Below are 12,939 nucleotides of genomic sequence, written 5' to 3'. Positions count from 1 at the left end.
AAGCTTCAGTAGCGAGGTTCAAGCTCTTAATTAGCATTGCTTCTGCCTCCCTACACTTGAGTTTTCACAGGGCTGATGGCCGGGACTGAGAGGCAGAGCTCTGCGGGGAGCAGGGCACCACTGAGGAGCCAGGTTACAGCACAGTGTAAGTGATGGTCTCAAAAAATGACCCCAACTCAGGAGCAGATTTTCCTTAAAAATAGGGCAAGAGTTTTCATGAGTACTTAGGCTTCTTGGGTCTCTGCAAAGTTGACTTTGACAAGGGAAGTCCTACTGACTTTTCATGGGAAATAGGCTGAGATTTTTAAATGATCTCGGTGCTCAGAGGAGCGATGAGAAAACTGGACAGGCCAGTACCCAGAGATGCTAGGGCTTGCTCTCTGTAAGCTTACGGAGGGAGGTCAGTGCAAAGCTCAGGTAGGTCCCGTAACACGTTGTCTGAACACATTCCAGGTTTCTTCAGAGTACTTCACCCATGTCCTGAAAGGATTAGTTATCACATGGAAAACTTCTCTAAAATAGACAAAAAATCATTTCACCTAGTAGTGCAGACCATACTGTCAAGTGTGCGTTTGTGCTTTGAGGCCAAGAAATTAATGCAAAATCATAACCTAAAAGTACAGTTTGGCCCAAGCCTACATCCTAATTATGACTTCAAGGACTTTCCTGTCCATCTCCTACGTGTGACTCCACAGGAATGCTTCTAGACTGACTCCAGTGATAGTTAGGGAAGGAGAAACATTATTAGAAGTGTTTTACGTTCCTTTAAATAGAAATGTTGGCTCCATAAACCTGGCTGAAATACTGAAAACCTTTCCTGCCAAAAAAGTCACATTTAGGATGTTTTTCCTGTCCTTGTTTTTCCTGGAACAAGTGATTGTGAAAAGGATGGGTTTGGGGGGGATATTTTTTTTTGGGGGGGTAGGGGGCAGTGTGGGGGTAAGCACGGGGAAGTAGTTACCAGATAAATTCTGGTTCAGGAAAATCAAAGCAGATTTTCTGACTCAATCTTTGCAATCTAGGTAGCTAAAGAGCAAACCATCCTGCAAAGCCAGCTAACTGTTTTGTTTTATTCTGTTTTCCTGAGAAGCCTGGAGAACAAGCTGTGAAGCTAGGAGGCTCTCCAAGCACGTGAACAACATGCTCTGGATCTGGTGATGCCCTGCCACGCTGTCTGGCGAGCAAGAGGTTGAACACAGTGAGCCAAAAACACACCAGAAGTAGCTCCTGTCAGCGCACGCCTTATCATAGGGGGCTTCTCTGAGGGCCACTCTACTATTAGCCCCTTCTACCTAATGGGATTGGACCTTGGGAGGCGTCTCAGTGGTCCCTCTGCTCGGCTAAATGGCCAGTGTAGCACACGGCGAGGAGCCACACGGCTCTGCCGGGGCCTCTCTCTCTTTCCTTTGGCCGCAAGGGGAGCAAGGGGAGCGTATTACAGTTCCTTCTTGCCACTCTTTAAAATCCTCAGTTTAAAAAAACAAACAGATAAAAAATATGCATCTCTAGTTGACAGAGGAAGTTTAGCTGAATCTTCAAAGAAAAACAAAACTGACTTAGACACCTCTAAAAATAGCACTTCCACATTTTTGTATGTGGACACATACAAAACATTTTTTTCCACATTTTTTCCATGATGCTCCAAGACAAAGAACACCATTGCTGAAAATGACAACTTCTGGAAAAGCAGAAGTTTCTTCTGGCAAAAAGTGAAATGAATTTTGAATGCCTTGCTGCATGCTCCTCACAGCAGTAGGGATAACTTTAAACTGTATGGTGTATTTTTGTTCTGTTCCTATTTGATCTGACAACAAAACTTAAGGTAATTTCCATCTTCCAGCCAACTTCTGCTCTCAGTTGTACCCTTATATGCTGAAAACAGTTGCATGGTTTGTATTTCCTGTGTGAGACTAACATGTTCTTAGCCCGTTGATTCAATCACATCAAGTATTTATCTCCCTTGTACATATCTTAACTGAAAGTCCATGCACAGTAATACATTCTTATTTATAGAGTAGAAAGAGCAGAAAGTGGGGAGTTAAAATACAAAAGAGCAAAAATACAGGTTTTGATCCCAGGAGTTTTGTACCAAACGTAAAACAAGAAGGAAAAGGTCCAAGTGCCTTAGGTCCCTGCAAGGTACTCCTTCCTGTCACTGGTCTGCCAGAGGGCTTCCCAGCTCTGGGAATGATAAAGCGTCTCTGAACTACCCTGTGGAAATCCACCATGAGCTGGCTATTTGCCTTCTGCATCTGAAATGAGAGGCCCCACAGAGTCTGGCTCAGAAAACACTCAGGGCTGGAGACTGGGCCGGTCAGAAGCGAGGTCTCTGATGCAGGTGTCCCCTGCAGCGAGAGCACAGTGCTAAGGTACCACCTGCCAGGCAGCCTGCTGCCAGCGTGAACAGCAGTAGTGCAACGCCTGGCTGTGTCTGCCCTGCAGTGAATAAAGAGAAGAGGAGCTTGCACTGCCAGCTTCAGATTTCTCAGCGAGCAGGAGGTGATGAGGAAAGCTGAGGAAATGGTCCTTGGAAAGATGCATAAAAAAGTGCAAGAGCAGAGGGAGGAAAAGCAACAGCTGAAGTAAGTGGAGGCATTGCCATTTCTCAAGCAACGAGCTGGGAAGATGAGATGTGACCAGGACGAGTGACAGGGGAGTCTGTGGGCCCTTGGAAATTGAGGAGCTGTCTTTGCATGGGGGATGCTGCAGTCCACCTCGGCCTTCTCAAGGCTTCTTGGATGCCAGCAGGGTAATGAGATTGTGGTAGCAGGGACTATATCTCATTGTGTAGCTTTGTGCAAGTAAACGGTGGCTGTCTGCTTGAGGACAGACTGTCTTTTTCTGACTGCTTGAATGATCGCTGTCCAGATTTATTGCTTTGGCAGTGGCACCCTCAGAGAACGTGACTCCAGCCTCAGTGAGGGAGAAATCCAAGACAGACAAATAAATTTGTGTGTCAAGGCATTAATCAAGAGCTAACCTTGCAGCATTAAGAGGCAACTGTGAACAAACTGCTCTGTAGTTATTCACAAAAGCATTGTTCCACTTTCTCAAGAAGTGCCTAGCACAAAATCGGAGGAAGGATTCTGAAATCTTTGCACTGACCCCATATAACTGTTCCTCTGGCTCCTCCCAGAGTGCAATACTGCACTGTGAGTGAGCTGGGTAAAGTACCAAGGCACAGAGAGATGCAGAGCTGGAAACAGCTGGAGTTCGTAGGAGGATTTTCAAATTCAGCTATACGCCCATCCGACTCATGTGCCTGCACACTCAGCAGCGCTGCTGTCAAGGACAATGTACACAGGAGAATGGAGTCTGTTCAGACTTTAGAAACAGTTTAACACCTCTTATCACCCAATCTGGGACAAAAAACAGACAGGTTTCATGTCCCTTTTTTTAAATTAGCACTTAACCTTTATCAGACATTGGTCTCAAAATACCTTTGCAAACTGGCTCTCTGCAAGTGTGGCTCAGCATCAGACAGAGAGCAGGAGGGAGAGCAAAGCTCCGTAGCAGTTCCTTGGTCTCCAGTCAGTGATTGCCCTTCAGCAGGAGCATGAAGAGCAGAATAACAGGGGGTGAGGAGGGACAGGGTATGCACATATCAAAATAACTCCCAGGTAGAGCTGAGAAGGAGAGACCTCGCTCTGGGAGACTACCTGGTACAACAGCTCAGCAGAGAAGTGGCTTCATCTGGAAGCTCTGATGATTACACAAGACAGGGAGCTCTGGGGAAACATAATTTTGTTTCCAGACGTGTTTTGCTCTGGGTTTTTTGTACATTTTTGCTGTTTGCCTGTGAAAGAGCACAGCAGGAAAACAAAACCTCTGTAGAGAGAGTGATTTACATTCAAACTGCAGCCTCCAGCAAAGTGTCCTTCTTCCTATTTTGTCCTGACCTTGTTGCAGCCCAGGGCTGGGAGTGAGTTGGTAAATACTCAAGTAAACACTCGAGGCCTCTGTGAAATGGCTCCTGCGCTGGCAGCAGGAGCAGAGCCAAGGAACAGCCCCACAGCCCAGGTCCAGGCAGGCGAGCAGCCCTCCTGCACGGGGGCTCCAACAGCAGATGAAGACGGTGGTTATCAATCACAGTTGTCCAGCGCATAGAGGGCCCTCGCTCTTCACAAGGAGGCTTTTTCCCCTAGGGCAGCCACTCGGGAGGAGCCCTAACTCCGGCCCTTGCTGAAACAGGACACGATGATGGTCAGGACATCAGTCTAATCCATGCGTTGCTTAAGTGTCATCTGCGCTGCCAAGTGAAACCAAAGAGGACCACGTCCTCGGCAGGGAAGTTGTTCTGCTTGCCTGAAGATGGCAGCATGGCGTAGCCTGAGGGCCACAGGTACAATTTCCAACTAGGACTGCACCTCCCGTGATAAATGAATCATGCCAGGGCCATTTGCTATCACGGGGGCCAGCTGGTGCCAAATGCCACACGTCCCTGACCTCCAAAACAGGGTGGCCACATCCCAACTGATAGATACTCCTTGGTCTGTGCTGACCAAACCAAACTCTAGCTGGCCTGAAGCGGGATTAAATGCCAGCAGCCACAAGGCTCCCTGGCACTGCTTGCTGGTTAAGGCATAATCTTTCTGTCCTCCTACAGAAGTGTATCTTGTCCTGGTGTGGCAAGCAGATTCTGCTTTTGCTAATCAAAAAAAAAAAGAAAATGTCACCAGCACAATCTTGGCCTGAGCCATAGAGTTTCTTTGTTGTGATTGTGCTTCCAAGGAAATTAGTGGCAGGTCTCCCCCTGGCTTCAGTCAAAAACGTAGTGCTTCAAGTAAGCTTTCATCTGGGATAATGTTAATTTGGATTTTGAACCATTGGTTGGAGCCATTAATTTTTCTATACCCATATTTTAGCCTCATTTCCTAAAGAAATGAGATTATTGTCAGCAGGCTGCCCTTGGATGTTTATCTGACTGTGTGTCATCTTCCGAGTCTCAGTAACTTTTGACACTGTCAGCCAATTTCAACCATCAAGTTGGGTGTAAGTTACTACTTGTAAATGGGCAGACAGGTAACCAGCAGCAACCCTGAGGAAAGGACACTGTTCTTATCGCATCCCTCAGGATCAAAAAATGATAGAGATACATGACTGCCCAACGCGGGAAATGCTTCCATCAAAGCTTGCAGATTTTTAGATATCAACCAATCTCAAAACAAAAATCTGTAGGAGACACAGCTTTTTCCATTTTTCATTCTCACACTTCTTAATACCTGAGGTATTGCTCAGCTTTTTAAGTTTCTGCCATGCTGAATTGCTGTTACAAAGGATCATATACAGGGTCAAGTGTTCAGAAAGTTGGTAGAAAATACCATTGCAGACAACCTAAAAAATAGTATTAGCTTCAACAGTCCTGAGATACTTAGGTTAGAAACCAATGCACCCTCAACCTTCTCACAGTAGACATTTAATAATTAGAAGTTGTCACTGACCACATTTGTCACGCTATGATGGTTTGATAGTAACAACTGAGACAGTAACGTAATAAAAAAAATTATGTTTACTTCCTCACACAAGCTCTTGGATTAGTAGCATCCATTAAAATAATGCAATCACTAATTTAGAAAGGATAACCCGAAACAGTCAATTACTGATTTAGAAAGGATAACCCGAAACGGTCAGTTACTGCGCTAGTAATTGGAAGCACTGCTTATCCCCACTTGAAAGCTTTCTTGTTCACTCTCTTAGTGAGAGGACTCTCAACCTTGAGGAGTTACCTTAACCCAGCGTCCCAGGAAAAGGGGAGGGGGGGGATACTCACGGTCCAGCCGGAGAGGATGGTCAGGTCACGTTCCCGTCCCTGCTCAAACTCTCTTAGCTGCCAAGTCTCTTTTTATACGGCTGGGGCTCTGGGCAAACACTGCTTTTGCTGACTTTTGCGAGTAGCGCAATCACAGGACTGTTTGTCTGCTGGGAAGGACCCTGCTAGCGAGGCAAGACCACAACACCTCTGTATCGCTTCTCCCCTCCCTGCGGGTCCATGCAGATTCCTCGGCCTTGTCAGGCAGTGGAGTTCTTTAGTCCTGTTAGCTCTTCTAGTCTGCAGCCTTGAGCATATCAGCCCTTGCGCATATCAGGCGGCAGACTTCTTCAGTCCTGTTAACTCTTCACTCGCTCATCAACGTTGTTTTAAAAACCTCTCAGTTTCTGAATTCTTAGTTATTTAAGATCTCAACATTGCTTTGAGGGTAAACCTTTAGTATCTACCTCTTCGTGCTATAGTCCTAAAAGAGGAAATGATATCTCTCAAAAAAAAGCTAACGAGTAGTTTCGCTGCTTTTTTTCATATCTTAAAACAGAATCGTCCAGAGTGGGAGTTTAGTAATTGTCTTGATTTTCACTAAAATTTGCTTTGATCATTGGTTGCGGTTCTTTGAAGCAGCTGCTGGAGAACTGTGTGAGGTTTGCACAGAAAAATGGATGAAGAGCATTACTCACCTGCTAATGAGAATTATTCATATGAATACTTTTTTAATGAAAGCAATGTCTGTGAAAGGGGCAACTATTTTGTATTTTACACCCATCTCACTACTATATTCTACACTCTGGCATTTTTACTCAGCCTGCTAGGAAACACTCTAGTGCTATGGATCCTATTCAAATATGAAAATCTTGCATCTTTAACAAATGTCTTCATCATGAACCTTTGTGTCTCTGACTTAGTCTTCTCCTGCATGCTGCCTTTCTGGGCAGTGGACCAGTCCTTCGGGTGGATTTTTGGTGAGTTCCTCTGCAAAGCAGTGAATGCTGTTTTCTCCACTGGCTACTACAGCGGTGTTTTCTTTTTGACTCTCATGACTATTCTGCGGTACTTGTCCGTAGTGAATCCGCTTTCAACTCTGAGATCCCAGACACAGTGCTGTGGTTTTCTGGTGAGCTTGGCCATTTGGACTTGTAGCATATTAATTGTGGTTCCTGAGGTGATTCACACCACTGTACAGGAAGGCTTGGATGGCGTGAAGACCTGTGATTATGCTGACTGGAAATGGAAGAAGGTGGACATTTATCAGAGAAATATACTCTTCCTGTTTTCCTTTGCAATTATTGTGTTCTGTTACTTCAAGATACTGATAATTCTGCTTGGAGCAAAATCTCGCAGAAAGCACAGGACTGTGAAACTCATCCTGATTATCGTGGTGGCTTTTTTCCTGAGTTGGGCACCTTACAACATCCTCAGTTTTTTGACTACTTTTCCACCACCTACCTGTCAGTATGAAAAGGACTCCAACCTCGCCTTTCACATCAGCCGTAAAATTGCTTTCTCCCACTGCTGCCTCAACCCTGTGCTCTATGTATTTGTTGGGGTCAAGTTCAAGAGGCATTTGTTACGTTTATGCAATCAGTGTTTACCGTGTGGCATCAGTCAAGTCTCCAGTCCCGGGATCTGTTCTCAAGGCAAATTCCACTATGAAGATGCATCCATCTACTGAAGTGAGACCTAGCTATTAGTGCTAATCCTGGATGAACTTTCAGATTTTAAAAGCCATGGATAATCTCTAATTTTTTTTTTTTTAGAGGCACTTCCCTGAGGAACAGACAAACAAGTTTAGTCTTTGCAAAAGAGTATGGAAAATGATAAAAAAATGTATTTGCAGTGGGTTGGAGAAGCTGAGAAGCTACTTCATTCATCTATAAGTCTCGCTTTGTGCTTTTTTATTGCATTAGATGGACTTGTTCTCATCGATTTTTCTTTTTGCTTTCTTGTCTGACTTAAAATCTTGGATTGTGTATAGCAATGAACACATGTATTTCTGTAGCTTTTAGTGCTTTACAGTGGTGAATATCAGAGCTGAACTCATCAGTTCTCTCTTTTTGGAGTTCTGAAGGTTTACTGGCCTGACAATAGCTACCAGATCTAAGAATCTCTGAAGTTCTCAGTGCAAATGTTCCTTTACCTGTTGGTGGGTAAATGTATATAAAACTAGCTTAATGTAAAGGAAGTTTTCTGCATCTGAAATGGAAAGTTTGGGAGAGTCCTAAAAGGAACACAAGTTGTAACAAGATACTTTGGTTGCTGGGATATTCTTTTTTCTCCTGTCACTGCTTCTGCCCCAGGCATCTTCCAGTCTCTGAATATCCCTTCAAGCTGTTGCAGTGGATCTGCAGCCCCTCTTCTGTGCAAGGCAGGAGCATATTTGCCCCTAATTGCTGTCTCCCTCCCTCTCCCTTTGCCATGGCTCTGAGAAGAATTAAGCTTTATAAAAAGGTTATAGCGCAGAACAAATGGCTTATTTCAATAACTGGATAGCTTGCTTTGTTTGTAAAATTAATGTTTGGCTTTTTTTATTAGGAAGACAGAACAGCAGATTTTAGCCTATATATTTGCATGCTTATTCCTTCACAACTTTTCTTTTAACTCCTTCACAGAGATGTTGAAATCTCTGCTTAAGACCTGATCATCAAAGCCAGCCATGTGTTTGCTTTTGACCTGCCTCATGTCTAAATACCAGATATGCTCACAGCTGGTCTAGTCAGCTTTCTGGGCAGATGCAGTTCTTTCATGTCATGGACACATTTCATCTGCATAGGAAGGTGGGAAGTAAAGTGCAAATATTTGCATGAACCTAACTTTGAAAATGTTGCTAAAAGGCCTCATTGTGATAAGTGCAGGAGTATTTTAAAATGTTTGTTAAAATATGATTTCACAACTAAAAGCAAGCTGAGGGAATCCACTTCAACATCACATATTACTGCAACAAAATCAGTGACATTGTGATTCCAGCAGTCAAAAGCAACATTTTTTTCTCCACAGGAACTGATATTCTTCTTCATGATAGCTCTTTTTTTTTTTCCCCTAGGCAGGAAAAAAAAAATAAAAAACATGTACTGCCTACTCCAGTGTAACTAAATTAGAAAGCCTCTGGAAACTGTAATATTATTGCCTGGCATTTGTATAGAAAGTCAGGGCAGCTTTACAATGGCATCAGACTTGATCTTTGTTCTATTTAGACAACCATCTTCAATGATCTCTGTTTTGTTTCTACGCTATTTCATTTGATCTCTAAAGATCACTTGGAGCAGACAATAGATTCTTCTGAGCTGCTGTGTAGTTTGTAAGAAAATGGAAACTCAGTAATGCCCACACTGAGCCAGACTAAGAGTCCATCTAATCAAATACCCTAGTTTCTGATAGGGTTTGCCAATAGTTTCTAGTTGTGCTTCAGTTCAGCTGCCAGAATAAAATGCTCATATCTTGTCCCTTATCATCAGAGGCACCTTCCTGAACAAGTCAATTCTGGTATCATAATATTACGGTTATTGCCTAAAGCTTAAAAAAAAAAAAAAAAAAAAGTTACTCATTAATCCTGTAGGGAACGGACTTGTGTTCAAAGCATGGGACGATGGAACTTGTCATCAGTCTGATTTGTGGTGAAGTCCAGCCTCCAGCTCTTGTCTCTTGGTAAAAGATAACAGACAAGCAAAATGAATGTGATTCCTTTCATCCACTTCAAGAGACTTTAGACTGGGGACTCAATACCTTCATCTATGAAAAGACAAGCCACTAAAGCACAATGAATCCCAGTTCTTCTTCTTATGTTTTGGTAAGTCAGGAGCACTTCACTGACATCAACAAAGCTCTACAAGAGGAAAAAGCTGAGAAAATGGCTAGAACAAGGTCTTATGCAACCATATCATTTCAACAAACTGTCATTCAACTCACTGTTCTAGATCTACGCTACCCTCTAATTTGTACTGTCAATACATTTCACATTTATCTAAAAAGTCAAGCGGTATAACAGAGGCGCAAGAGATTTAAATGATCCTGCTCTGCCCAGTTTTTATCAAGTTATTTAAATCTGTTTGTAGCTTGGGCATATTTTGTTAGAGTACATCTGAGCATGTAAAGGGAATGCTGAAAGGAAATGCTGAATATTACCCAATTGTATTGCTGCCTACTCTAACCAAAGTAACTCAGCGTATGGAGATTTCCCTTTCTGGTATGATGAAACGGTACTAATAAACATTCAGAAATTCAATGGAATACTACACTGTGACTACTGCTCTCTGTCTTTGATAACTACCTATTAAAGTTGAGGTATTTTCAATTGAACAAGTAATTGTAAACTTTGATAGACTCATTTAGATGAGAAGGGACTTCTGGAGGTCATCTACTCCAACCTCCTGCTAAAGGAGGTCTAACTTCCCAGGTAGATCAGATTGCTCAGGGCCTTCTCTGGTCGAGTTCTGAAAACCTCCAAGAATGGAGATTGCACAGCTTCTCTGGGTCCCTGTTCCAATGCTTAACTCTCAGAGTAATTTTTTTCCCTTCTACCTGAACAAAATGTCCCTTGCTGCAACCTGTAGCTGCTGTCTTTTGTTCTTCAAATGCACATCTCTGACAAGAGTCTGGATCTGTTTTCTCTATACTCCCCATTACATGATGGAAAAGAGCAATAGGATCTCCCAAGCCTTCTTTTTTCCAGACCAAACAAACCCAGCCAACCCAGTCTCCTCACACATCATGTGCTCTGGCTCCCTAACCATCTCGGTGGCCCTCCACTGGGCTCACTCTGGTCTGTCAATCTCTCTCTTGTATTGGGGGCCCAAAACTGGATACAGTAGTTCAGATGTGACCTCATGAATGCCGAGCAGAGGAAAATAATCATTTCCCTCAACCTGCTGGAAACATTCCTCCTAATGCAGCCCCATATGCAGTTAGTCTTCACTGCTGCAAGAGCACACGATTGAGCTGTGTTCAACTTGTTGCCCACCTGAACCCCCCAGACTTTTTCTGGCAGCGCTGATCTCTAGCCAGCTAACAGCCCACACCATTGCAGAGGTTTGGCCATCCCAGGTGCAGGACTTTGCATTTGTCATTGCTGAACTTCAGGGGTACCTGTCAGCTCATTCCTCCAGCTTACTGAGATCTCCTGGATGGCAGCCTTGACCCTCCATGTATTGAGTGCTCCCTCTTACTTGGTGTCATCCATGAACTTGCTGAGAGTGTGTCCTGTCCCATCATCCAGGCTGATAATGAAGAAGTTAAACAGGACTAGCCTCCATACTGACCTCTGAGGAATACCACTCATAACAAACCACTCATTAAGACTTCAAACCACTGACCACTACCCTTTGAGCCTGATGGTCCAGTCAGTTTTTCATCCACTTTGTAGTCCATATCTCCCCAATCTGGCTACGAGCATGCCTTGGGAGACTTCGTCAGAAGCCTTGCAAAAATCAAGGTAAATGATGTGCACTGCCCTTCCCTCACCCCCAGAGCCTGTCAGCTCATTGTAGAAGACTATCAGGTTGGTCAGGCGCCATTTTCTCTTGCTAGATCCATACTGGCTGTTCCCAACCCTTTTTGCCCTATATCCACCTGGTAAGAGCTTCCAAGAGAACTCTCTCCACAATCTTCCAGGGGAGTGGGATGAGGCTGACCAGCCTATAGTTCCCTGGATCATCCTTCTTGCCTTTTTTGAAAATGAGCATGACATTTGCCTTTTTCCAGTCATCAGAGACCTCCCCTGATCTCCATGACATTTCAAAGGTAATAGACAGCACCTTGCAATGACACTGGCCAGGTCCCTCAGCACCATCACATGTACCCTGCCCAGTCCCACAGACTTATACAAGCCCAGACTATTTAAGTAGTCCCAAAGCAATCCTCCTCTGCTGTGGGTAGTACCTCTCTCCTCAAACTCTGCTATTACACACAGAGACCTGCAAGGCACTTTGAGCTGTATCTATTGTCAGGAGATAATATTTTGGCATAGTTTCCATCTTTGTTTATACACATAAGTCATTAGATACACATAAAGCTAAAGCCACAAGATTTGCCCAGTGCAGGTCCGTGGACGGGCAGTCTGTGAAGTTTAGCAGTCTCTTTACAAAATAACCAGCTGTGTTGAAAAATCTCTTTCCTTCTGGCAGCTCCACATGCATGGAAAATACAGGCTTGCTGTGCTTAAACCATAATGCTCAGGGGACCTTGAATCTTTAATTTCACTCATTCAATCAGCTGCTATGAGATCTGAACAAATGCAGAACCGAGAGAAAGAACTTTGTGAAGTGAAAAAGGAGAAATTAATATTCTTTTGGAAATCACAGTCAATTGGATGGGTGGGGAGCAGCTGAGTAGTCATAACATTACAACTGTTGTACAGCGTCAGAAGTGCCTTTAAACAGAACGTATGCAGGATGTCACCTGTAACCTTCATTGCAAGTTATAGTTACATGGACATGCTATTGTTGCTCTGACTATGTTCTTATTAAGCTCCACTCAGTGGGAATGGGAGAAAAAACAGCTTCTCCTGGAGGCACTTAGCTGAACCGAGTCTGTCTCCCTGCCTGTCTCCTTACAGCAGATTAACATGAAGCAGAGCATCACTGCTGTAAGCTGTCAGAGGTCCCAACTTCTGTGAAGCCATAGGAGTTATATCAGTCACTGGTTGACCAGTAGGGAAAATCTTCACTGGCAAGGGGTGAAGCATGTAATCTTTTCCATCGCTAATGTACATCACCTTGAGTAAAACAAGAAAACTTAAAACCCACACATTTAAGAAAGCATCCTGTTCTCAGTGAAATCAATGATAATTTTGCTTCTGATCATAATCAGAGCAATACTCAGATTCTAGATTCAATGCAATGTATTAGACAAAGCATGGCATGCACTGCTTATTGCCAGGAGTATTTTGATCATGAAACAAGATTCCTCTATCTATAACTCAGTACCATGAAAACACCAACAGCATTATTAAAATCATAAACAAAATTCTATTTCATTTTCCCTTATGGTTACTCAGCAGATCGAAGTGCTCTTACTCATTAGTATTAAAATTGAAGGGCCTGTGTTAAATGGAGAGAAGTTTGACTGATGTTTGCTGTTCTCATTTCACAGCTGCTGACCACTAGTGTAATTGGATAGAAGCCCTGAAAAAGCCCACATGTTGTTCAGGAAGCAGGTCTAGGGAAGATATCCTTCCTCTC

The 12,939-nt window shown here is 43.6% G+C and overlaps 1 protein-coding gene across 1 annotated transcript; it reads left to right on the top strand.

Annotated features, from left to right (window-relative positions):
• The first annotated feature begins 6,425 nt into the window (after nucleotides 1-6,425).
• On the top strand, nucleotides 6,426-7,439 carry XCR1 (X-C motif chemokine receptor 1). The gene has a single exon (XM_013950741.1). It carries the CDS (start codon nucleotides 6,426-6,428, stop codon nucleotides 7,437-7,439), a length of 1,014 nt encoding a protein of 337 aa, XP_013806195.1.
• The last annotated feature ends 5,500 nt before the right edge of the window (nucleotides 7,440-12,939 follow it).

The sequence above is a fragment of the Apteryx mantelli genome, chromosome 2 (genome assembly GCF_036417845.1).
Source record: "Apteryx mantelli isolate bAptMan1 chromosome 2, bAptMan1.hap1, whole genome shotgun sequence".
NCBI lineage: Eukaryota > Metazoa > Chordata > Aves > Apterygiformes > Apterygidae > Apteryx > Apteryx mantelli.
The sequence above is the reverse complement of the archived record's forward strand: the minus strand, read 5'-3'. Positions and strand labels throughout refer to the sequence as shown.